The sequence below is a fragment of the Peromyscus leucopus genome, chromosome 14, assembly GCF_004664715.2.
Source record: "Peromyscus leucopus breed LL Stock chromosome 14, UCI_PerLeu_2.1, whole genome shotgun sequence".
NCBI classification, from domain to species: domain Eukaryota; kingdom Metazoa; phylum Chordata; class Mammalia; order Rodentia; family Cricetidae; genus Peromyscus; species Peromyscus leucopus.
This window is the reverse complement of record NC_051075.1, coordinates 82,901,989-82,927,525: the sequence shown is the minus strand read 5'-3', so window position 1 is coordinate 82,927,525 and position 25,537 is coordinate 82,901,989. Positions and strand designations below refer to the sequence as shown.

Sequence of the window (25,537 nt, the reverse complement as noted above, 5' to 3'; positions counted from 1 at the left end):
TCCAGGGTTTATATACCATGGAAGGTGATTTCATCTAGAAAATGGGTAAAAGCTTTCATCTCTTGGAATCTGGGTGATTTGGACAAGTGTATGTTCATCAACAAAACGACTTGTCACCTGCTGCTGCTGCTGCATTCATCTCAGGGTTGGTCACCAGGGACTGATGACTTTTAATTTCCCAGACCCAACAGTAGCTAGACTCCACCCAGCCTTCTTCTGGACCCTCCTGGTCATAGCTGCGGACACAGGTCTGAAGTCATCCCTTTCTCCATTGCTCAGGCTTAAGAGGGACTATGCCACTGCTGTCTCTTCGAGAGGAAAGAAGTTGGTAGACACACATGGATTCTTGCCCTTGGGAAAGCCTTACCCAGGAGGCCGGCTGGTCATGGCAGCGCAGTGTACCTGAGCTGGAGTAGAGAACGCTGTCCTTGACCAGCACTGAGATGGCTCTCAGCATGAAGGAGAGGAACAGATTCAGGTGGATGTAGTTCCTGGTGCAGTGCAGCTTCCTGAAGAGGAAGAAGACAGAAACCGATATTTACTTATTATCTAAGGTCTTTCTTCTCGTGAAGTTAACCATTTACTTAACTTCAGTTATCACAGTATATATTTTCGTTTCCAGTTTTGCATCGTGACAAGTATTTTTGCACATGAATGCTCTCTTTATTTCAGATTATTTCCTTAGCATAGAGTTCAGTATGAATATATAATGCAAAAGCCACACAGGAGCTGCCTTGAGCCTGCAGCCAAGTGTACTCTGTCCCCTGTATGGTTCTGGGTCGCAGGCTGGGTAGCTAAGTGTGGCTGTCTCATTATCTCTCTTCTTGTGTTGTAGCTTGTGCTTTTCGTGTCTGATGCTCCAACTTTGAGACAGAGCCGCAGTCATGACTTTACTCATTCATCAGCTGATACTTGGCTTTCAAGGCTTCAACTCTCATGCATAACTTTCTGTATTAGGTGGGAAACTGCTTTCCATAAAAATGGACTTTCTCCTCTTTATATTGACACCAAAGATGCACAGGGAGTTCCATGCATGGGGAGTTCCATCTTGGGTTAGGATCTGAAGTTGGTCTCCTTGTTATACAACGACCTGCCTCATCCCCTTCCTGACTGTCTTTGGTCAGAAGCTCACTGTCAGCTGAAGGTATAGGTAGATGCCTTCCCATTGACCCCCTTTCCTGGTCACACAGGCTTTGACTTACCATTTGTCTCTCTCATGGCCCTGGACATGTTCTGACCAATCGGCCATGAACTACCAGGACGAATGAGACTGAAATATGGCCAATGGGGGCTGATTTCAAATTTTATGTAATTTTAATTAATCTAGAGTTAAAAGCAAAAGTATCATTACCTGCCTTTTCTTTGCATACCATGTCCTTGTCATGGCAGAGCTGTACTTCAGTTTAATAGATATATCATGTATGTATCTACTGGTGTGTGTGTGTGTGTGTGTGTGTGTGTGTGTGTGTGTGTGTGCACGCGCGCTCACACACGCATGTACACAAATACTCACACACTATGGCAATGTCATGTGTATGTATCTACCTTCTAGTATTACATATAAATGAGACACTGATGTAGCAGAGGTTAATAGATTAATTCAGTTGGAGTTATTTTCTTTTCTATGAACAAATGGAACATTGGGATGTGTGAATTTTGGGGGGAGGCAGAATCAGTTTTAGTAATAATTTTGAAAAATCTTATTCAATTATTTGTGGAAACATGTTATTATAGTTGTAGGTTTTTTTTTTTTACTTTATAAAATCAATATAGGCAAACCTTAGAATTTAAAGTGAAGGCATGCTACTGACATACGAGCACATGAAGACCATAACAATTGGATGAGGATATGCCACAGGTTTTATGAACAGCAGATGCTCCTTTCTGTGGTAGGAAGATGAAAAAACTTTCATTGGGCTAAAAATGTTGAGTTAATAAAGCAGAGAAATTTTTTAAAAAAAATCATTGAATTTAACAAGAACTTTCCAAAGGCTAGTCACCTGAAATCAGAATTAAAATTCCAACAAAGGAGGCCAGTGAAAACAGTGGAATGGGGACCTCTGTCCAACCCTTCCAAGAAACCCTGAAAACCTGGCAAAACTACTCAAATTAATCTTGTTGGAACTCTGGAAAATACTCAGAGTTGGTAGCTAGATGTCCCCCACTCCAGGTGAACACACAGCCTCGCCTTGTCCTATGGCACATGCACACCTTAGTGCTATCCCAAAGACCATAGCCAATGGCTTCTGTGTGGTCTCGGGAATTACATACAAATATAAGATGCTGCTTTTTTATTTTTTGACTTCTAAGTTCGTTGAACAACTGGTGCAACCTTCCAGAACCCATCCCGACAGAGCAGCAGCTATAATGAAAACCAAATAGATTCTGGCAGCTGCCAGAGGCCAACACTAACAGTTGAGGTAAATGACAGACATTCTGGAGCCTGAGAAGAAAGGCTGGGCAGGGAGGTTCTTGGGGAAACCAGGATTTTGAAAAGCTTTCATATATACAGAGGAATTTAAAGAACCTTCATACATGCTCTGGACAGGTCATATGCTCCCAAAGAGCTTTCATCTCAGCCGATCTTTAGACTTAGCTTAAGCAAAACGTGAAGTCAAGGCAGAGTTGTAAACAGCCTGGCCAAGCATTAAAGGAGCGCTTCCAACACAGCCAACCCCCCCAGATGGGAGTTCCTTTTCTTCCTAGTTCCCCCTTTGACTGGGGATGTCTGAGGAAACCTCTATCAGTAAATAATTGACTGATAGTGAGCAGTATATAGGGACAATACAAACTCTGCAAAATAGAAAAGTTTAGAAAAGTCACTAAGTAAATAATTACAAGCTGGGCCTGGTGGCACAGAGCTGTAGCACCAGCTACTCAGAGGCATGAGACATGAAGGATGCAAATTCAAGACTTGCCTGGGACCAAGAGGGATTTCAAGGACTACCTGAATATTTCACAGAGACTCTGTCTCAAAATAAAAAAAAAAAAATGAAAGAGTTGGGCTGTACCCTTATGGTAGACTGCTTGTTTGGCATTTGAAAGGCTCTGAGTTCAATCTCAAGGACCACAAAAATAATAATAGAAAAAAATAGAAACACCTATAACTCCTAACAAAGGACAACAAAAATGAGAGACAAAATTTGATTTCCAGAGTTATCCCATCATTTTATTAAAAATGTCCAATTTCAACAAAAAGATTATAAAGCATTAAAAGAAGCAAGAAGGCTGGATTACTAATAGGAAAAAGAAAATAAATAAAACCTTCCCTTTAAAAATCACAAGAAGTAGCCTTACTAGACAGAAACTTAAAGCCAAATGCTTGGATATGTTCAAAGAACAGAATGAAATAAAGAGAACAATCTTTCAACAAACACAGAATTTCAATAAAGAAATGAAATTTGAAGAGGTAACTAAATAAAAATTTTGGATTTGAAATGCAACTGGCATTAGAAAGTCCCTAGAGATGGCCAATGAAAATCTAGGCAGGCAAAAGAGAGATTCAGTAAATTTAAAGATCAAAGAAAATTACCCAGTCTTAGAAGTTGTTGTATAGCAACTTGTTCAAAATGGAATCATTTCATCTTGGAGGAGGCTCTTTAAAACTATGCAAGTAAACAAAACTTGAAAATAAACACCTCACAAGTCTTACGAAGTTCCTGAAACTTATGTTCACAAGGACTCTCCTCAAGCAATTACAACTTCTGTGTAAAGGAGACGCCCCAAACTATTTAGCAGCCTGCAAATTGAGAAAAGGAACTCCAGGGATTCAGATTTTGTGAATTATCACCTGTGCTTGAGGGGGCTTTTCAGTGATGCAGTAGCTTTTGAATCATTCACGTTTCTGGAGTAACCTGTTGTCCATACTGCTGTAATTAGTCCCAGGAAACTCACTGGTTCACTAATCTAGACTTGGGTGGAATCATTACTTTACTTTGGTCAATTGTAGGTTCTTATATGTGGTAAATAGGTGTTTGTTCATGTCTTCACAGAAAAAGTCAGACACCAGAAGCAGAATAGATGAAGAAAGACAAAGGAAGCCCCAAAGACATGGAATGCTACCCATTGCTTACCCCTTATCTAAAAGTAACATGGTATTGTAAAGGACCTCAAATGGCCAGAACAACCCTAAAAAGAATAAAGTGGAATGACTCACTTCTGGATTCCAAACTTTCTGGACACTGTGTGGCTCTGCAAATGGCCCAGTGCATCAGGCTGAGAGACTTAAAACATCACTCTGTGGTTGGTTGGCTTCTGACGAAGCCAAGAACATTTAATAGTCTTTTAAACTTGGTGTTGAACTGCTAGGTAGGACTTGTGAGAGAATAAAGCTAGACTCCCATTTCATAGAATATCAAAAACTAACAGAAAATTAATCAACCACCAAAAGATACAAGAGATAGAAATATGAAACTATTTTGGGTTGGAAAAACTTGATATTGGATATGACAAAGGTCTCTTAAATAGTGTGCCAAAAGCACAAAAGATAGACAAAGTGGGCTTCATCAAAATTTAAAACTTTAACATATTAAGTACATATTATCAAGCTTAAAGAAAACCTAAATAAAGGTAGAAAACATTTGTAGACTAGATTTAAAATAAAAGCTAGTGTCTATAATATATAAAAATGCTTAAAATGTAATAAGAAACCAAACAGTTGAATTAGAGACTGGGCAAACATGGGACTAGAGAAGATATGGTTAAAAAGCACATGAGGAGGCTGGAACAGTAGCTTAGCTGGTGAAGTATTTGTTGCACTCTGTGTTAGGACCCAAGTTAGATCTTCTAGACCCATGTGAAAAAGTAAGGTGTAGTATCAGGGAGATAGACACTAAAGAATCCTTGACACTTGGGGCTTTCTGGCTAGCCAGTCTAGCCAAATCAGCAAGCTCCAGGTTCAGTAAGAGACTGTCTCAAAAACAGAGTGGAGAGTGATTGAGGAAAACACCAGACATTGACTTCTGGCTTTCACATGCACATACATGCATGAGCTCTTACACACTTGTGCACACATAAATAGGTACACATACCATGCACACAAAGTGCATGAGACCATCAGGCACCACTTCACACTCAGTCTGCAGTCATTTATTCTCTGCACCCTGAACCGTTCTGAGTATCTGTATTAACCAACATCTTATGATTATCTTATCTTATCTTGTGATAAGAAGCTTCTCTGGCAAGGACTGAGAACTGTACTGATCTGTGTGTAAAAAGAAAGTATTCAGAAGGGATCTTGGTAAGTGTCCATTTAGCAAAATAATAAGTAGTAGGTTCATCCTTAGGGCATGTTAGCTCTGCAACCATTAAGTTCTTGGCTAGGTTTACAATACCAGGCATGAGTTTCATCTTGTGTAACAGATCTTAAATTCAATCAGAAGGCAACAGGTTACCCCCTGGTCTAGTATGCTTTATGTTGCTGTGATAAAATACCATGACCAAAAGCCAAGTAGGGAGGAAAGGGCTTATTTAATCTTACACTTCTAGGTAATAATCTGTCACTGAGGGAGTTCAGGGCAGGAACTCAAGGCAGGAACCTGGAGCAGAAACCATGGAGGAGGGCTGGTTAGTAACTCACTTTCTCTAGCTTGTTCACTTAGCCTTCTTACATAGCCCAAGCTCACCTTCCTAGAGATGGTGCCACCGACAATTGGCTAGGCCCTCCCACATCAATCAACAGTCAAGACGATTCCCCACAGATATGGCCATGGGTCAGTCTGATCTGAACTCTCACATCTTCCTCTGCATAAGTGACTCTTGATAGTGTTAAGTTGACAGTAAGCACTAGCTAGGGATCCATTGTAAAAAAAAAATGTGTAATAGTGAGTCTGAGAGGAGGTGGAGGTGGGGAGGGTATTGGATATAATCAAAATGCATTTTATCTATGCATGAAGTTCTCATAGAATATACTAAGACCATCTTTAAAAAAAAAAAAACCCTGAAATACCTGCTCCCACAAATCCCTCTGATCTTAAGAATGAAAGAGATCCAAAAGTAGATCAAACTTGGCAAATGAAAGTGCTATATGAACTGGATCTGTAGAACATGTCTAGATTAAAGCGGAGAGACATGACCTAATGGAAAAGGTAGGAGAATGCTAAGAAAATATGTGAGAACAGGTCAAAACGCCAAATACGAGTGAGGATGGTGTTCCAGGAGAAGAGAATGATGTGGAAGCATTTTTTTCTGGAGGTACTATCCAAGAAGTTCTGAAACTGATCAAAGAGAGTAAAAAATCAGACACCTCACAACCATGAGAAAGAAGGACACAAAAGTGAAGACACTAAGTCAATGAGTGTCACCTGCAGAAAGCAGGTGACACAGGGAGAGATGTTGGAGAGAAAAAGACCATGCTTTTGGGAACAAGGTTGAGCCATAGGCAACTTCTCAAAAGACCCAACCTTATCCTCAGTATTCAGAAATATCCTTTTTAAAAAGCAAAGCATAATTATCGTTCTAGGCAAGCAAAAGGCTTGAGAATTCACTACCATGGGAATGTGACCAGAGGCAGCTAGAGAGACTCATGAGAAACAGGAGGATGACCCCAGCAGGAAAGAAAGTGCAGGGGAAAATGGAGAGCAATATGTAGGCAAGCTAAATAAATACCAACCCAAAATAATAATGTCTGTGGGCTCTCGATATAGAATTAAAATTTACAAAACCAAATAAAAGGCATGAATGGAGCTAAAATGTGATGTTCTTGAATTGACTGATAAGTGGAAAAAAGCAGTTTAGAGGTTAACTGCTATGAATAAGAGAATGTGTTGTGTGTTGTAGCCTGGAAGTTGAGGGAGAAAAAGAGAGAAAGAGAGGGGTGGGTGTGGGAGAATGTGTTGTAAATGTCATATTATAACTTGAATGAAAATAGAATCTATAACTAAAAGTATAGAAGAAAGGAACTGGAATAAAGACATTGTGACAGACAGGCAGAAAAAAGAGAAAGATTAGAACTCAAAGTTGGTGATAAATATGCTAAGTGTGAGCTTAACAAGGCTGCCTGTTAGTGCACTGTGAGAAATGTCAATCTAGTCTCAGTCATCTACATGTTGGTAGCGAGTGTTCTCAGCACCCTTGGTTGGGGAAGCTGTCTCTGGTCCAATGCATGCTTCGATAACTTTGTCAAAAATTAGGCAGTATAGCTTTGTGGATTTATTTCTGGATCTACTGTTCTATTCACTTCAACTATGTATCTGTTTTTGTGCCAATGCCATGCTGTTTTTGAATTACTACTACTGCCACTATTATTATTATGGTGTTTATATGTGCAGGGAGTTGGTAGGTAGTGAGTTAGTGTAGCTACTTTGGAAATCAGTGTGGGGCTTTCTTGAAAACTAAAATTAGCATAACTATATAATCCAGCAATACCATTACTAAGTATACGCCTCTCTTGGTTAGCTTTAGTTGTCAACTTGGCACAACAAGAGTCATCTTAAGGAGAAACCTCAACTGAGGAGTTACCTAGATCAGACTGGCATGTGGGCATGGTTGTGAAGGAGTGCTTTGATTGATGATTGATGTGGAAAGGCCCAGCCCACGGTTATTTAAGAGAATGATCCAGCGAGCAAGGTTGTCCTATTTGTAAAGTACTCTCTTTGTTGATTCTAGCACACAACGAGGCCCCTGAGTGCTCTAGGAGGTCTGGACTGCAATTTGGGGCTTGATCTAGGAATGAGCTGCTCCATTTCTCTGTGTCAGTTAAGAATTTGGTTACCCAATGTTTTTGTTTTGCTTTTCTAAAGGCATGTTAGGGAGAGTAAATGTTTGGCAATTACAAATAATCTCATTTCCCTTCCAGATAAATTAGGACAGTGAAACATGTTGTTTTCATATTAACAATTTTAGAATCGCCTTACCCTCCGTTTTCTGTGGAAGTGTACCAAGCATCACTTCTGACAGACAAGAGGTGGCGTGAGCCAGAGGCTCTGGGATGTGGGATAAAAATCCCCCAAAGTGCCTGGGCTCCAGGTTCTGTGCCTGGCACATAGCACGAAAGCCACCAGCAAGATGACTGACACCCAGGGCATGTCATCTTGAAAATGGTTCTTTTCAACCAAAAAGTTCTGAAACATGCAGGGATTGTGTTCACATCTAAAAGATCAGGTATGGCCACCCATGAAGCAAACTCTTCCAGATTCTCTGGAAGGTCAAAATCCCCCATGTAAAGTTCCAAAGGCCTTTGGCTTCGCTGACATTTTACAGTTGCCACACAGTAAAGTGCGAAGGGGCCGAAGTTTGAGAGTGGCTTGTTCAATGTGGGAAAATAAATAGATGCTTTCCAGTCTGCTCCACAGCGGCTGATTTCTCTTGGTTTCCTTTCTTTACATTTTTCTCTTTTGAGATGTAAGAACACAAAGATAACTTAATGAACAGTAATAGGCCAGTCATGCTAACATCCCCGGAACAAGAAAAGTGTTCAGCTATGGTTGCTGGGCTTCTAAGCTATATCCTCCAGCATGCTCAACTCCTTCACTGGCTATTGTTAGGATTTTCCCCTTTGCTGTCAATGACTTTATTTCACATAGTGGCAACACTTGAGCTGGTCCCCAGCAGAGAGAAGACAGAGGTGACAGGAGTCCTGTGATTTGCTCACATCAAATGCTCAGTGTGATTACCCATAGGGTTATATGCTTTTCTATAGAGGGATTCTCCTGTGGACCAAGGTTCTCAGATCCCATCCTGAATAACCACTGGTCACAGCAGAGTCCCGGGAAGAGCCCAGGTGGTGATGGGGCACCATCCAACCTCACTCCCAGAAGAAGAGCAGGCAAATAGAATTGCAGGGCTCCTGTCTTAGGTTTGTGCTACCCAAGCCCTTCCAGTCTACAGCACTCCAACTTCAAGGACTCCTCTGGAGTGCCCTAATTAGTATCCACATATTATAGATGTACATAGGGGTTGTACAATTTGTCCAAGGTCACACAGCTACAAAGAGGCTAAGCAAGATTTGAACTCATTCAGTGATTCCTGCCTTCAAGTTCTTCGATACAATCCATCTCCATAGAGCACCCAGAAGCTTCCGAGTGACAAGGACAAAAACATCCAGTATTCATAGCTCCATGTTTTTGCATATCACCTAATTGTTTAATAAGTGATAGCTGAGCTAAAGGACAACATTACCTGTTACATCAGATATGCAAAGTGTTTACATAAAAACTAAGTGCCAGCAATGTATTCCTTGCTAGCTTTCTCCAAGGGTACTATATTTACTTATTTATTTATTTTTGTGCATATGTGTAACTGAGTGAGTTTATGTGTACTATGTGTGTAGGGGATCCAACAGAGGCCAGAAGAAGGCAAAGATTCCTTGTAACTGGAGTTACAGGTGGTTGTGTGCTGCTATATGGATGCTGGGAATTGAACCCTAGCCCTCTGCAAGAGCAAAGTGCTTTTGAACTGCTGATCCATCTCTCTAGCCTGAGGGTGCTCTATCACTTGGCACATGGCTTCATGTCAGGAGTCTAACCCTCCAACGTACTAAAACTTATAGGTAAGCTTGCTGGTCTCTTATTGTTTGCAGAATTGCTCAGTTTTGCTCCTTACCTGAAGAGGCAGATAATTATGCTTCCTGTTGTAAGAGACATCAGAGAAACACTGTAGCCCAAGGTATAAATGGCCTTCACCAGAATATAAAACGTGATCTACAAAGAAATAAAAAAACACATCTGTAAGCTGCTGGCCAAATTCACAGTGCAATAGGGCATTCTGAGTTCCTTCCTATTTGTAAAGTACTCTCTCACACAAGCTGGAAGTGCTGGATGATAGGAGGCACAGCCATTTTTATAATTCTACCTCCATCTTGAGTCCAGAAGGACCTTCTCTTTTTGAACACCTATCTTTTCTTACAAATCATTATAAACATGATTTTTGCAATGAAATATTTCAAAGGGAACTCTATTGGCTACCATCAGGGCCAAGAAAAAGGAAGGCCAATATGAGTGGAACTTGTGGGGTCCCTTCAGTGGAGTAGGAATGTGACAGTCTTCTGGGAGTGCATTTCCAAACAAGATCAAGTGGACACACACATACTAACTCATGGAAAATAACATGGCATCAAAAGTACATGACCAGTTACACAGAGGATCTCTCCTTACAGAGTGGCTGCATCTTGCAGTTTTTATTTCTGACACTTAGGTTAGTAGGCTTCATGGTTGAAATCTAACATCCATGCAATCATCAGATATGGGACAGGAGGCCCATAGTTACTGCTGTAGAACCACTGGTGACACTACAAAAACAGGGGCTGTGTGTGTGTGTGTGTGTGTGTGTGTGTGTGTGTGTGTGTGTGTGCAGTCATCAAAGAGAAAACCAGGCACTCACAGGACACGCAGATAGGCTGCACCACCCTACATGCCCCAAAGCCATGCCTGCTCTGCACTCTCTGGTAAAACTAATCCTTGTATGAAGATGGAGAATATGCCTGTTCATATAGGGTGAATTTTATATAATAGACATGACTACTGCTACTAAACCTCATAGTTATGGTACAATGAAGGCTTCTCTCAGGCATGGTGGCACATGCCTGCGATCTTAGGACTTAGGAGGTAGAGACTGGAAGATCAGGAGTTCAAGACAGCCTTCACAGCATAGAGATTCTGAAGCAAGCTTGGACTACATGTGGCCCTGAGTAAAGGTGTTTATAGTAAAATATAGAAAGTTTGCAACTTGCTACAATATCAATCTGCTAGGCAAGTTGTATTCACTGGTGCAATAGTTGTATGATCATTATGGGGGAACTAACTACTTTCTTATTGGATTTGAAGTCTTCTCCACAGGAGGTACTGTGCACCTTGTCAAGAGTGTATGACTTGGGAGACCATAAGCCATAGTGAGGAACCCCCTGGTGTTTCACTAAAGTGGTCTTGTTGCCAAATTGCCTACTAAGTATGCTTATTGCCATAGATTCGTGTTGCTCTCAAGATTTTCAGAGAAGCTTCTTTTTGCAATGGGTAGTGTGGTTAATGCAGAAACTCCTAAGTGGTCAGAGTACTGAGAACAAGTAAAAATGAGTTTTCAGCTGTAGATGGGTCATCTCCATCTATTTCCATCCATCTAAGGGAACGTTGAAAAAGAGAGGTCAGAAAAAATGTAATAGCCAGAGAGTGAGTAGGAGAGTTGTGAAATACTGACTTCTGGAAATTACATAGTTGTTGAACACATCAACTCAAAGCAGATGTGGTTGCTTGCACAAGCCTTGCAAAAATTCAAGCCAGCCAAAATTCCAGCATGGATTGGAGAGGGCCCCTAGGCCACACCCTAGTGGAGCAGCTATTGGTAGTTGATGGCTGTGGACAGAGGGAGTCACTTTTCTTTGGGGGTGTGGATGCTGGTAAGCTAGCTGCTCGTGCCCAGTGCATGGTAACATACCGATGCACATGTGGTCAGCATTAATTTGGCTCAGGGGCTGCTGCTGCTGGTGATGATGATGATGATGAAAAACAGAAAACACAAATTTGGAGGGGAAACATTTCAGAGTATACTGGAAAAGTTGGGTAGAGGTTAGTAGGGATGGATATGATCAAAATATATTTTATAATGTACGAAACTCTTAAAGAATAAAAACATAGTATAAAAAGCTATGCAGGGGTCTGTTAGGTTTGCTCATAGTAATGTTATAGTTTAATCATGTTTGAAAGCATCACCCTATTAAGATTGAATTGCAGGAATTCTCCTTGTTGGTACTAGGTCATAACATGAAGTTCAGGTCACAGAAGAGCAGAGAACAGAGGAGTCCATACAACCTCCTCCATCTACAGGGTGGTCATCATTGCCTCACTTCTTCCTTCTCTCTCCTTGCAACCCTCTCAAACTTCATTTTCCCATTTCCCACCTCATCTTCACCCTTATCTTCCTATCCATTTACATTCACAGAGATCTCACTTTATTCTCCCCTTCTCTCCCCCATTTCCCTGTCTGTGCCCTCATGCCCCATAATCTTCATCTCATCCCCTTTCTACTTGCATCTCCTCTAGTCTCATTTCACCGTTATCCCCCCTCCATGTCCCCCGATTCCCATCTCTTTTATCTTCTGTCTTAGTTACTTTTCTATTGCTGTGAAGAGACAGTGACCAAAACAATTTATAAAGGAAAGCATTTAATTGGGAGCTTGCCTACAATTTTAGAAAGTGAATTATAACCAATGTGGTTGATATATTGTACACCTCAATAAACTTATCTGGGGGTCAGAGACAGAACAGCCACTATATTAAACATAGAGGTTAGGCAGTGGTAGCACATGCCTTTAATCCTTGCATTCCAGAGGCAGAGATCTGTCTGGATCTCTGTGAGTTCAAAGCCACACTGGAAACAGCCAGGCATGGTGACACACGCCTTTAATCCCAGGAAGTAATGGCAGGAAGCAGAAAGGTATATAAGGAGGACTAGGAACTAGAGACTTTTTAGCTTTTAGGCTTTCAGCAGCAGTTCAGCTGAGATCCATTTGGATGAAGACACAGAGGCTTCCAGTTTGAGGAAACAGGATCAGCTGAGGAACTGGCAAGGTGAGATTGGCTGTGGCTTGTTCTGTTTCTCTGATCTTTCAGCGTTCACACCAATAACTGGCTCTGGGTTTGTTTTTATTAATAAGACCGTTTAAGATCCATGCTACAGACCACTGTGGTGGGGAGCATGGCATCAGGCAGGCATCAGGCAGGCATCAGGCAGGCATGGTGTTGGAGCAGTGGATGGGAGCTTACATTTTATCCACAAGCAGTAGGCAGAGAGAGGGTGAGACTGGCCCTGGCATGGGCTTTTGAAATCTCAAAGTCCACACCCAGTGGCCTACCTCCTCCAACAAGTCTACACTTCTAAATATTCAATCAGCTGGGAGCCAAGCATTCAAATATGTGATCCTATGGGGGCCATTCTAATTCAAACCACCACACCTTCACAATCATTTCCCTGGATTGGCTACTTTTCTATTGTTGGGATGAAACATCATGACCAAGCAGTTTCTAGAAGGAAGGGTTTATTTGGGCTTCTGGTTTCATAGGGATAAGAGTTCATGAGTGATGGAGAAGTATGGAAGCGGGCAGCAGACATGACAGATGGAGCAGAAGCTGAGGGTTCACATCTTTAATGGCGAGCACGAGGCAGAGAGGGCAAGGTGGGAATGGCACATGGCTTTCGGAACCTCAAAGACTGCTCCCAGTAACATTCTTCTTCCAGTAAGGCCACACCTACTCAACCCACCCAAATAGTGCCACCAACTGGGGACAATAGGACCATCTCATTCAAAGCGCCAGTCAGGTTCCTTTCTCTGAATTCTTTTGGTGCAAACATACTTAATAAGTTTACACTTGATTATATTTGGCCTTATGTAGTGCTTCTAGAAAACCTGCTATGATTAAGCAGCCCTTACCTCAGCTTTACCTCCTTACCCTCATCTGGCCCATGGTAGTTGGCAAAGCAGAATGCTGGTACTAGTATGGCCTCTTAGCCCCTCATGGTGTCCTGTCTGGAGAGGCCAACCGATCAGCTAAATCAGGGCTTGGGAGGGTTGAGCTTGGACCCTTGTCATCATGTAAACACTCTGACACTGGTATTGTTCAGCCTCCCACAGCAGCTACCCGGGACACACCAGTCTTCCCTATTGGTGTGGGAATGCGCACATGTCATACTGACTGAAGGGGCTGATGTGGAAGCGAGGCCTCCATCTGGAGAAGCAGGATGATGGCAAGGAAAACAAATGTGCAAGTTTCTTCTACCTAGCCAATCAAAATAACGGATTTTGGTGACAAGGGCATTTCAGCATAGCTGCCTTCAGCACAAATATCACAAACTATCAGCAAGCCAGAAACCTGTGAAAGTCATCATCCCTTCTGTACACAAGGTTCCAAGGCTCCACTCCAAGATAACAAATGAATACTATCTCAAAAAATCATGCCATTCATTCATGATGTGAAAATGGAACAACACACACACCTGACTAATCAACCATGACTTTGAAACCAATATATCCATTCCTTTTATTCACCCAAGACACATCACCAAGTGCCTGCTGGAGCCAGGGATGTCAGTGATGCAAGCAGACAGGAATCAGCAGCGTTCAAGGGACCTATGCTTGGGAAAGAGACCAAATCCAACATCCAGAATGGCTAGTGGAGCTGCATGGTAAGTTACAGGCTATTATGGAAAGTAGGAATGTAGAACAAGGTTCATACCAGCTGCACTGGCTGAGGCCAGTTACAACCATGACATCATGGTTAGGGTTGGGGAAGGGGAGGAATCTGGTAGAAGGAATGGCCAGTGCAAAGGCACTCTGGCAGAAAGGGATGGCAGGAAGGTGCAGGTCACGCAGGCTGTGAGGACATGAGGCTGCAGGAACAATAAAATCTCACTGCATCTCAGAGGAGTGGGACAGACATGGAGCATAGACATGTGAAGCTCTTTCCAGTGGGGAGTGCATGTTCCAGTGAAACACCGTGGACAGTTTGAATAGTGATGAAAAGTATTCAGAGGCCAACAGATGGTAATATGAAGGCAAAGCCAACAAGATTTCCCAACAGAATAGATAGAATGAGAGACAGGGGAATCCAAGGGACTTGGTGGGGCGGTTGGACCACAAATGGCGTGGACCACGAAGCGGGGGCAGGAAGAGCCATGGCTATGTCTTCTCCCCTCATGTAGTCAGAAGGACTCCTCCTCAGCATCTGCAGAGGCAGCTGGAGTCAGAGAGAGGCCTGGATCAGAGTCCTCAACAGGAGATGGAACAAAAGGTCTAAGCCTGGGTGTTTATTTACTAAGAAATTTAATGAGAAATAGCAGTGCTTTTGAGGAGATGGCAGGGTGGAGAATGAGTGAGCCCATCACCTAGTGAGTGAGGTTGTGAACAGACAGACTTGAGGATCCTGCAGAGGGTGGGAGACCACCTTGAGCCTGACTTGGGGAAAAGGTGGCTTCTATCTCAGTGGTATGTACCACCTCTGTGGATGTAGCTCTGGGCCCCTGGCTAGGCTGAGCGTTCATTCTGACCTTACATCACGAGTCCATGGAGAGTTTGAGCCAGAACAGGAAAAGATTCAGGTTACTGGGGGCCGAGGGTCAGGACCCTGCTCTGTCCCCACAGTGGGATGGATATGGGAGATGGAGGCTGCAGAGCTCTCTCCAGTGCCTTATTTACCCTTTCCCAGCTTTGTCTCTGCCCACTTGAGTTCACCCTGTGTGCACAGGGATGGCCAGCAGTCCTCGGGCATACGACAGAATTTCTGATGAACCGAAGTCCATACAGAAAGAACATCAAGTGAGGCACTTTGGTGGCCAGGAGAAACGTTAACAGTAGAGCACTTGCTCAGTATGAATAAGTCCCTACGTTCCATACTCAGCACTGCGCGTGCGCGCGCACACACACACCAAACCAACCAACCAACCAACCAACCAACCAACCAACCAACAAACAAACGAACAAACAAAACAAGTAAAATATCTCCACCTCAACACTGATCAGAAGACCCAGGACAGCACAGAAAGAAGCTCTGACTACTTGGACCATTCTGCACCCCCTGGGTCTAGAAGCTCTCCCTTCTACCAAGGCCCCCAAGGCCCTTTGCTGAAGTCCCAGTTGCCCTACTGGTCCACTGGAACTTTGGGCTCTGGACACCTGGGTTTCTCTGGTGCCTCAGGCCACCTGTCCTTCTCATTACAGCCACATTGTCCCTACAGAGTTCCTAAGGCCCTGGGTGCCCAGTGGGCACCAGTACATGGTGTTTAGCCAGTGAATGAAACACGACCCACAGATTTGGGAGCCGTGAGGTTTGGACAATTAGTGCAGCAATCATTTGGCTCAAGGATCTGAGATGAAACAGCTGTTGAGGGTGAGCAGGCCTTGGCTCTTTACTGGACCCAGGGCTCTGGAGGCCATGGGAATAGACAGCCTTGCCTGATGGTGTCATGGACCATGCTGGTGTTTTGTCTACCTCACATCTCTCTCTAAAACCTGACTGAGAACTTGATATCCAAAGGAAGTTCCTCATATACACTTGGAAGGACTCATGTCAGCACTGGGAGGATCATTCTGGTTAACGCTTTGTAAGAAAATTAAGTAGGCTAGCCTAACTCTGACTTAGCTCAGGTGGTCAAGGTGAGCATACATTTCAGTGTGGCAAATTAAGGCATCAGGTAAGATATTTGGATTTTCATTTCTGCCTTATTAAATCTTAGCAGTAAACCATGATTCCATGGTAAGGAACATTCAATGCTTCCAACCCACCTCTTGCTGGGTGAGGCCATTAACATTAAATTAACTAAAGTTAAATAAGGTTTAAACTTCAGTTACTTGGTTACACTGGCCACATTTCAGAGCTCCAAGCTCCAGATGCCAGTGGCCCAAACCCTGGACAGACTGAGGAAGAGTTTTTCTATTGTGGCAGAAGGCCTGAGGCACAGCATCCAGGACAGTGCATGCTAGACACCCATCCTAAGTTGTTATCTGGTTCTCATGAAGTGCCACACCTCCAACCCGCCTGATTAGACTACCTGTGGTTACTGCCTCTGTCTTGTGTGCCTTCACATCCCCTCCTGACCTGGACTCTCAGAAGTCACACTGGTTGCAGAGCCATCTCTTATCAGATACAGTCCCGATGCCACTGTGGTGGTATTGTGTTCCCCAAAATATTGTGCACCCTAATAAACTTATCTGGGGTCAGAAACAGAACAGCCACAAGATACAAAGGCTAGAAGATGGTGGCGTTCACACCTTTAATCCTAGCATTCCAGAGACAGAAATCCCTCTGGATCTCTGTGAGTTCAAGGCCACACTGGAAACGGCCAGGCATGGTGACTCATGCCTTTAATCCCAGAAAGTGAGCCTTTAATCCCAGGGAGTGGTGGTAGAAAGCAAAATGGTTTATAAGGCATGAGGACCAGAAACTAGAGGCATTTGGCCTGGTTAAACATTTGGCTGGTTAAGTTTTTAGGTTTTGAGCAGCACAGTTCGGCTGAGAACCATTCTGGATGAGGACTCAGAGGCTTTCAGTCTGAGGAAACAATACCAGTTGAAGATCCAGTGAAGTGCGGTAGCTGTGGCTTGTTCTGTCTCTCTGATCTTCCAGTTTACCCCAATACCTGGATCAGGTTTGATTTTATTAATAAGAACTTTTAAGATTCCTGCTACATGCCACAAGACACTGGTCTCAGGACCTCAACCTCTTCCTCCACAGCACTTTCAGCAAGGAAGCGTGATCTCAGTGTGAGTATCTACATTGCCAAAGACAATAACTCTGGAAGGGCTGGCCGTTTGCGGGAAGTATGGGAAAGGGCCACACCAGTTGCTCACAAATGTACAAGCGAGAGCAGTGATGGGAATTAAAAAGATGGTTAAAGGTTAACACATCAAGACCTGGACCACAGAGCAAAGTAAATAAGAGGGCTTGTACTCAGGCGTGAGATAACCAAGCTAGACAGATGTGAGGATGGCAGGGCTCTGGGCCAGTGCAGGCAGGCTACTCCCCCTCCCCCCCCCCCCCCCCCCCCCCCCCCCCCCCCCCCCCCCCCGCCCCCAAGCTCTTCAGGGACATATGAAAGGCACATTGTTCCTTCTTATATCCTGGTTTATATCTGATATCTTACTCATTGTTCCTTCTTACATCCTGGTTTCTGGCGCAGCTAATCATAACAGACTAAAATGTAAGTAAGGTTAGCTTCTAATAAGAAGCCTCCAGCTAGTTTAGGAAAGATAACCCAGACCATCCCACAGACAAAAAGTTTAAACAAATGCAGCCACTTCTCAGTGGCTGTGAGAACAGAGAGGTTTAATTCAATTAGTAAGATTTTAGACATCTGCCAGGTTGCCGGTACCAACACCAGTTAGTGACTAACAGTTAGCAAACAGTCAAGGTCAACAGTTAACAAAGCACAAATCAGAGATGGACAAAGCGGGTATCCATGCCCCTTAGCTGGGTGGGAGTACATGAACAGAGCATGGCCATCTCCTGGCTGGGTCAAGAGGACATTCGTAGAGTGTGGGTCCTCCATTGGCTGAGCCATGATAACTTAGGTAATTAATCAATAGATTTGCCCAGTTTCTGCCCTGGCCCCATAAAAACTCCATACATAAAGAAGTTCCAAACTTTTCCTTTTCTTGGAAACCCCTCCCAAACTTGGGAGTGTCTCTCAATTGTTCTTAATTTATCATTTCTCTGTAATCTTTATTGATAAAGCTTGCTTCAGCCTTGCATACTCCCAGCAGAGCCCACATTTTAAAATTTCATTAGTGTGAGTCCATAAACTCAGAACCATGTATTGGGTTGACCTTTGGTGATTGTTGGATGTCTGGTACCTTAGAACCCTGGATCAGGCACAACAAACCGGGCTGGGAAAGTCCCATTGTACTAAGAAACCCTTGTGGTCACTGACACATAGGTCTAAAAATGTGTGATTTCCTGTTAGAACCCCGCAGGAGAAGTGCAAACGGCAAGAAAGGCTAAGAAGGCGCACAGGCAGCCGCTACGGCTCTGGGGCCAATTCTGCCCTGGACTTTGGAAGAGAACGTTTTCAAAGCCCCGAAGTTAGGTCTTTCCGTAGCTCTGCAGTCCTGCTGCAGCAAACAGCAGCCAGAGATGGCCCTGTGAGTTCAACACCGCAAGTGTCCTCTAAAAGGGGGCAGCTGTGACGGTGCCGTGAAGCAGCGGCTTTGGGCCGAGTAGAGTGGTACCAGACACGGAGTAAGGAAGTGGCTTCCTCTTTCAGAGCCTTGACCCAGGGGGCCCAGGGTGACACTTCACACAGGAGAGGTGGTTATCCATGGGTTCACAAGCAAAGACCTCTGTGAGAGACCAAGTATGTCTGCATCCGACTAGAGGAAGCGTTACTGTCCCCTCCACGGTTACAGTCGGTACTCAGTATCCCACAGTGACGGAAGTGAGTGCTGAACCCAGGCTCGGGGGTGGGGGGACAGCCACTGTCTTTTCATATGATTTGTTTTTCCTGATTAAAAATTTTCAGGTCTGTGTTGACAGAGCCGTCAGCCTGAGTACAAAATTCTTTCTTTGGGATCTCCAGCCATTCCAAATGGTGGACTTCTGATCAGTGTAAGACATGCTCTTGCAGCAAAAGAGACTTCCTGTGGTATCTACAACTGGGTCTGTGTCCAGCAGCTAGTGTCCAGGAATGACAAGACATTGGTTAACAGCCAGAAGAAGGAAACACTGATTAAAAACACAGAAATGGGAGGACCAGAAAGTCAGCTCTTTCCTGACAGCAACATTCAGCAGGCTTTTCTTTTTCATTTATCAATATGTGGAAACATCTAGAACAGAGCCGGTGCCCTGCAATACTCGACAGATGTTCCTAAAATGCCAGAAAGCAGTTGCCTTTGTAAGCAGTCTACAGCAGCACTGTTTGGGTACAGGGCAACACAGTGGAAGTATTCATGAAATACTAAGACACGAAAACAACGAGAAATGAATACCCGATGTAGTTTGCACATAGTCACACATTCTAATTAAAGCACATGTCATGTATAGCTCTGTGTTAACAACGCCAACACCTCCAAGAACTGGGTAACATTCTGTGCCACAGACAATTCCCAGGTCAGGCTTGAATTAAGCTCCAAATACCAACAACCACAGCTTAATTGAAAGCTGGTGAAGCAATCTGTAAAAATATGATCGAGTCTGATGGGTTCCACAGATGACTCCTTTACTATCTGACGGAGCATATTGCTCCTGGTGTGAAGTCCCTCTAGCACATGCCAGCTCGTACAGGCAACACATGGCATTTCATTCACGAGCTAGCAAAGTCTGACCTAAAAAACACTGAGCACACAGAAACAGACAAGAAGGGCAAAACAAGCATATCCAAAACCAAGGCTAATTTGTTAAGTACAGAAGGACAAAACTCTCAAGATGCCTAGTCAGATGTTTAAACAAGTAAAATCATAGACACATACGACTCAGTCAACCACGTTTCCCCAGCACACAGAGCACAGAGGATCATGGCACACACAGCATGCTATGCTACATGGAAAGAAAACAGTACTGGCTCTAGAAGCTACCATGCTACCCTTGCTAGTCTAGCTGAACAAAGACCTGATTGCTTAGAGCCCCACAGTCAAGGAAATGAATTCTAGGCACAGGCAGTAAGGACTATTGAATGACTAGAACAGTGCTCAGAGTCTTTTAAGTCATGGGGCTATTTGACTGTCTTAGGAAAACATTTCCCACAAGCCCCTCTGTGTAAACTGGCCACCCTGGTCCGGGACCTCTTCTGGAATTCCTCCATCTGAGTCAGGGATGTGCCCTGCTGCTTCTAAGAAAATGTTTTCCAGTTTTTACCCATACAATAAGGTATAAAGGACAGCAGCACTTTACTTGTTGGAAAGAGAGATGCTCAGCTGCTGCTTGGGGTGGGCAAGAACACACCCAGGAAGCCACGAAGCAACAGCAGAAATAATAAAACCATCAGCTATTCATGTGGCAAAATGTCTATAAATAAACTTTTTAAAATGCCCCAAAGTAAGGAACTGACCGAGTACATGACATATACCACGTCAGTGTGAGGACTTCGCTGGAGGACAAAGACACCACTCTTCATCCCAGCTAAGATTCATATCACAACCAATGAGTCCCTCTTGGGCAGGTAATCCTGGGTGTCTAGGAAATGGAATACCAAGATGTGGAGAAAGTCCTGTTGAGAGCGGGACTCAGCTCTGATGGCTTAGAGTGAGGAAGAGTTTCTAGACTCCAGGGTGGGCTTCTAAGGGGATGGGAAGAGCAGGGAAATGGATATAATTCTGGGAGGATGATGAATTTCTCAGTGAGAAATTATATCTGAATTTTCAGAGTTCCTGCAAATACATTCCAAGTATATTAGCTAGCTGTAGTGAAACATCTCTAAGAGGAAATGCAAGGTGATGGGGCATCTTCTTGCAGTATGTGGATGGCCAAAGGATAGAGGGAAGAAAGAACCCATAAAGGAAAGAAGATTTTTAGCACAAACTTATACAGACTACAGAGACCAGCATGGGGGAAAATAAGGCAAGGTTCTTAGTGGATGAAGTGCTGAGTGAGCAGGGAGTAAACAAATACCCACAGGAAAACTGGCAAAGGAAAGAAACTAACACTAAACAAGAAATAGAGTGAGCAATAACTGAGGGACATCTATCTCCCAGCTCCGTCAGTGATCAGCAAATGCAATCAGACTTGGTAGCAAAATATAATCAGACTGGGTATCTTTTTTTCTCGTAAATGAAAATAAATGGAATTCTGTGTTGGTGGGTACTGCAGCCTCAGTGTCTGTGTGCCCCTCCTCCCAAATCCAGGAATGAATCTTTAACAATCAGGAGACAGAGCCTTGCTGGGTGACTGGGTCCTGAGGGATACGCACATGAGGGAGGGATGATGGGTCCTTTCTCAGAGCAACCCCAAAGGAATCCACCTACTTATCATACAGTGCAAAGGTAGCTGGGGGGGGGGTGTATCAGACCTAGCATCTGCCAGTGCCCTGTGACCTGGGACTTAAGCTTCTAGAACAGTGAGAAACCAGAAACAAGACACTCCAGCTGCAATGTTTTGTTGTAGTAGCCTGGACCAAAACAAAGTCCTCGTAGGTCATTCTGATGGTCAGAACCATACAGGAACTTGTCTTATTCGAACCAACAAAAGGAGATCAAAAGATAAAGGGAAAAATGCTGCTCGAAATTCTGCCCATTTTAAACAGCATTTATGGAGACTTGTGGCTGAGGTACCGGAAGGCAGGTGATGGCAGAGGACTCGGCACAAAGCAAACTCCAGGGATGCATTAATCATCCGCTCCCTAGCCTAGTAGCTTGGATTTTGGAGCAAGATGGGATACAATCCAACCTGGGCCGCACTAACAAATGGCTTATTTCATGTTAGCCTGATTTCTGGTTTCCACACATGGCCTCTGCAGATCCTTATTAGAGTCTAGGAACTACCGTTAGCCTGTTAAACAGCGGTCCACACCAACAGCCCAACAGAAGTGTATCTAATTCCCTACACTTTTGATTAGGGTCTGGGCTAGGGTATCTCAGAGGTTTAAGGCAATGATGGTTCTCTTTTGGCCCTGAGCCTAAAATACACCAGAATTTTGTGCCTTCTTGGAAAAATGGATGAATTCTGAAGAGATAACCTGGACCCGTCATGGCTCCGAGGAACTGTCAGCTTAAGGCTGCTACTGGGAAGGCTTGAAAGAGGGTCTGAGTCTCTTGGGGACAGAGCTCCTAAATATCAGGTCACTCTGAAGGGATCCCTATGATGCAGAAATGAAAAATCCATGGTGAAGAGTGTTGGGCATCTGAAGATTAGGCTATTTCAGCTTTCAGAAGCAGAGCCTGGACCTAGCTACTCTGGATGAATCCCTGTATTCTTTGTTATAGTACTGACACATGCCTGATATTTCAAATGGAAAGCTGGGAGGTCTCTGTTTCTGTCTATTTATAAGGTATTTTTTACCCTTAGACAACAGGGGCAAAATTAATTTTCAAAAGAGTTCTATTCATTTAGCTTAAAGAAAATATATAAGTATTTTAAAATGTAGAAATTAGAAATGAAAATTACAAATTCGCTCAGAAGTCTTTAAGTTTCTATGATTTGGATAATCTTGAGTAAATAAGAATACTGTTTTTAGTTTAAAAAGAATTATTCAGAATAATCAGTGTCACATGTTGCAGATACATAACTTTTTTTAATGAGTCAAACCATGCTTGTGTTACGAAATTTCTCAGCAAAAAAAGTGAAAAAAAAAAACACACACACCAAAAACAAATGGATTAAATTAGTGTAATTCCAAATAAGAAATTCGGATACATCAGTTGTCAAGCTTATGTTTACCTACTTTTGAATTGGATTGTTAGTCAACAGTCCTATGCCACCCCTTCCCCCACCAAAACAAACAAACAAACAAACAAACAAACAGCCCGTGTTCACAGGCCAGAGGACCCTAAGAGTGCTTGTGTGACAATTAATCAGCTCATATGACAACGGGAGGAATGGTCAGAGGAGCAGAGACAGAGAAAGGGAGGGAAGACCTTCTGTGGTAAGGCTACAATCGAACCATTATTTTAAAAATGAGCATTAGTATAAAAATACAATCATGTAAAATCCAGAATTTGTTCTTTGAAAAGGTATAATACTGGTCAAACCCTCCCTCTCTTCCTGTTCTTGAGTTTCTTGAGACAGTGACAACCTACGTAGCCCAAGGTGGCCTTGAACTCAGGGTCCTCCTGCCTGTCTAGTCCTGGCATTACCATCGTGTGCCACCATTTCTGGATCTTATTTATTTTTGTGTTCAAGTGTTGATGGCATCCATGATCTTGAGTACATAGGTGTGTGCAGGCAGTACTCTACCAGGGAAGTACATCCCCGGGGGAGATGATCAACTCTTGAGGGGAGATTCCGAAGTCTTTTCTTTACCTTTTGAATATTCTGATAAGGGAAGATTCTTTCTTGTTAAAATAAATTCCTATGGTTCACTACTTAAAAAGTTACATTTTTCTTTGTCTTTTAAATAACTATGTAATCTGTCACTGTCTTAGCAGACAACTGCCTTTGATCCTATTTAAACAATGCTTTTACTTTTTTTTTTTTTTTTGACATTTTTGACTATCTTCTCCAAATTGAATCTTAAATAAGGCCTTTTGATTTCAAACTAACTTGGGTTTTCCCAGAGGGCTTCTAGCAAGCTCAAAAGAATTTGTTCTTTCTGTTTATAAACAGAGAGAGATTGAAATAATTAGGCTTTTTGCTTGGGAAGTAGATGATAGTTAACTTTCTTTACCGTATATCTGTGTGGATGGATGTCCAGTGTGTCCTGAGACCATGCTGTCAGGCCAGTTCTAGTTACACACTGTTTATACTGAGTCCCTGTCAGTCTTTATCACAGCCCTATGACAGCTCTTCTCTTAATCTGATGCTTTTCCAAAAGGTTCTGCAAGGAGCTATCACACGCATTGCAAGAGGATCCATGGGAGACAGGGAAGCACACCATTTGGACAGCTTCAAGGTCATGAATTCAGTTGGATGGGAATTTTTCAGAATAATGAAACAGACCAATTCAGGAAATAACTTTTAGGACTTTTTGTCTGAAACTGATTCTTTGATGTCCTGTTTCCTCGATTCAAACAACCCAGTGTTCTTTTCACTGGAGCTCTCTGAAACTTTGGCGAAGTATGCTTTTGTAAACAAAATGAACCGAGAAGCTTTTACTGCATATTCTAACTTTTGTGGAATGTTGTGATCTGTGTTAAGTTGATGGTGGTTCTGTTCTCCGCTAACAGGACACATCGGGTGGGTCCTTGGCTCAGAGGAGCTTTTAAAGGTCTAATCTGAGATTCCTGTTTCCAGCCAGTTCTAATAGGCTACAGCTGACCTTACAGAGCCAGTAAGCCTCCTTGGATATCACTGATGCTGACTTGAAGGTCCTTTGTGGAAATGGGCAAAGGCTTTGGCTGTGTGAACCATGAGTCCAAGTTCAATGAGACTAGATTTACTCTGCAAACTACTTAGTCATCCATGATTGTCTCTGGCAGATTTCAGGTGATTTCAGAAAGAAAACTGCTTTTAGAGAGCTCCAGTGATCCCAACAGCGACTCCAGCCCTTTCCAACGTCTTCAACTTTCATTTTACTTCCAAACCATTTTTCTTTCAACACCTTCCTATGAATTTTCATGTTTCCATTTTTATTCCCTCTTCTTATTTGCAATCACCAAAAAGTGAGGCTGCCCCTTTCTTTGAGGCCTTCAAGTTGGATCTGGAAAAGCTTAGACAAGCTTTTGAGAAACCACCTCTCCTACATTTGCTGACAATTGTCACACTGCACTGCATAGCCACTGTCCCGGGACACTTGAAGATACCACCAAGGATACTCTAGCTGAAGCTTCCAGAGGTATAGACTGATACTGCCTCACAATGTAGAGGTGGTGAGAGCCAGAAGCCTTTTCTGTGATTTTTCCCAGTAAGCCATTTATTCTGACTGTTGACCTTTGTTTTTCTTTTGTTTCCATAGAAACATTTGTTAAGCCTCTGTCTGCACTATACAGAGGTCTAACTTGGGTGGGAACCCTGTTGTGTCACTTCTTGAAGTGGCACCTGTGTCATCAAGTGAATGTGGCATCCTCAACCAAGGCAACGTTCACCGACTGTTTCTACCAATGTCAATATTTTCTGGAAGAAAGCAGCATTGCCCAAATAACAGAACTTGTTGGAGAAGAGAGCAACAAAGTAATGCACTCGTGCCTCGTCGGAAGAGGCCTTATCTGCTGCAGCCTTTGTAAGCGACAGCAGCTATGGGTTCTTTAGCTAGATTTGTACGACACAGTCATAGGGCCACAGGCTGATTACTGGATAAATGAGCGGTAATGTATTCCACTACCCCACACCTCTGCAGTCTGGGGAAAATCTGAAACCCAACAACACTTTAGGAAGATGAAGACTGGCTGGAAAAGCATGTCCTGACCCATTGGTCTTTCTTTTAATTAAATTTAGGCAATGAGCACTCAGAACTGGGCTGCGATTCTGTGATGGTGCCTTCCTAATCCCTTAATTGTTGGAGTCACCAGAGTACTCACTGATCTTGAGAACCAGAC

General features: G+C 43.2%; 1 protein-coding gene across 1 annotated transcript in view; it reads right to left on the bottom strand.

Moving 5' to 3' along the window:
* Vipr2 (vasoactive intestinal peptide receptor 2) overlaps window positions 1–25,537 on the bottom strand; it is a 77,055-nt gene that overhangs the window by 15,646 nt on the left and 35,872 nt on the right. Inside the window, exons 5-6 of the mRNA XM_028880916.2 lie at window positions 9,541–9,638; window positions 368–509 (exon numbers count right to left, since the gene is read on the bottom strand). Of these exons, the coding sequence (XP_028736749.1) occupies window positions 368–509; window positions 9,541–9,638 (240 nt within the window). The remainder of the gene's footprint in view (window positions 1–367; window positions 510–9,540; window positions 9,639–25,537) is intronic.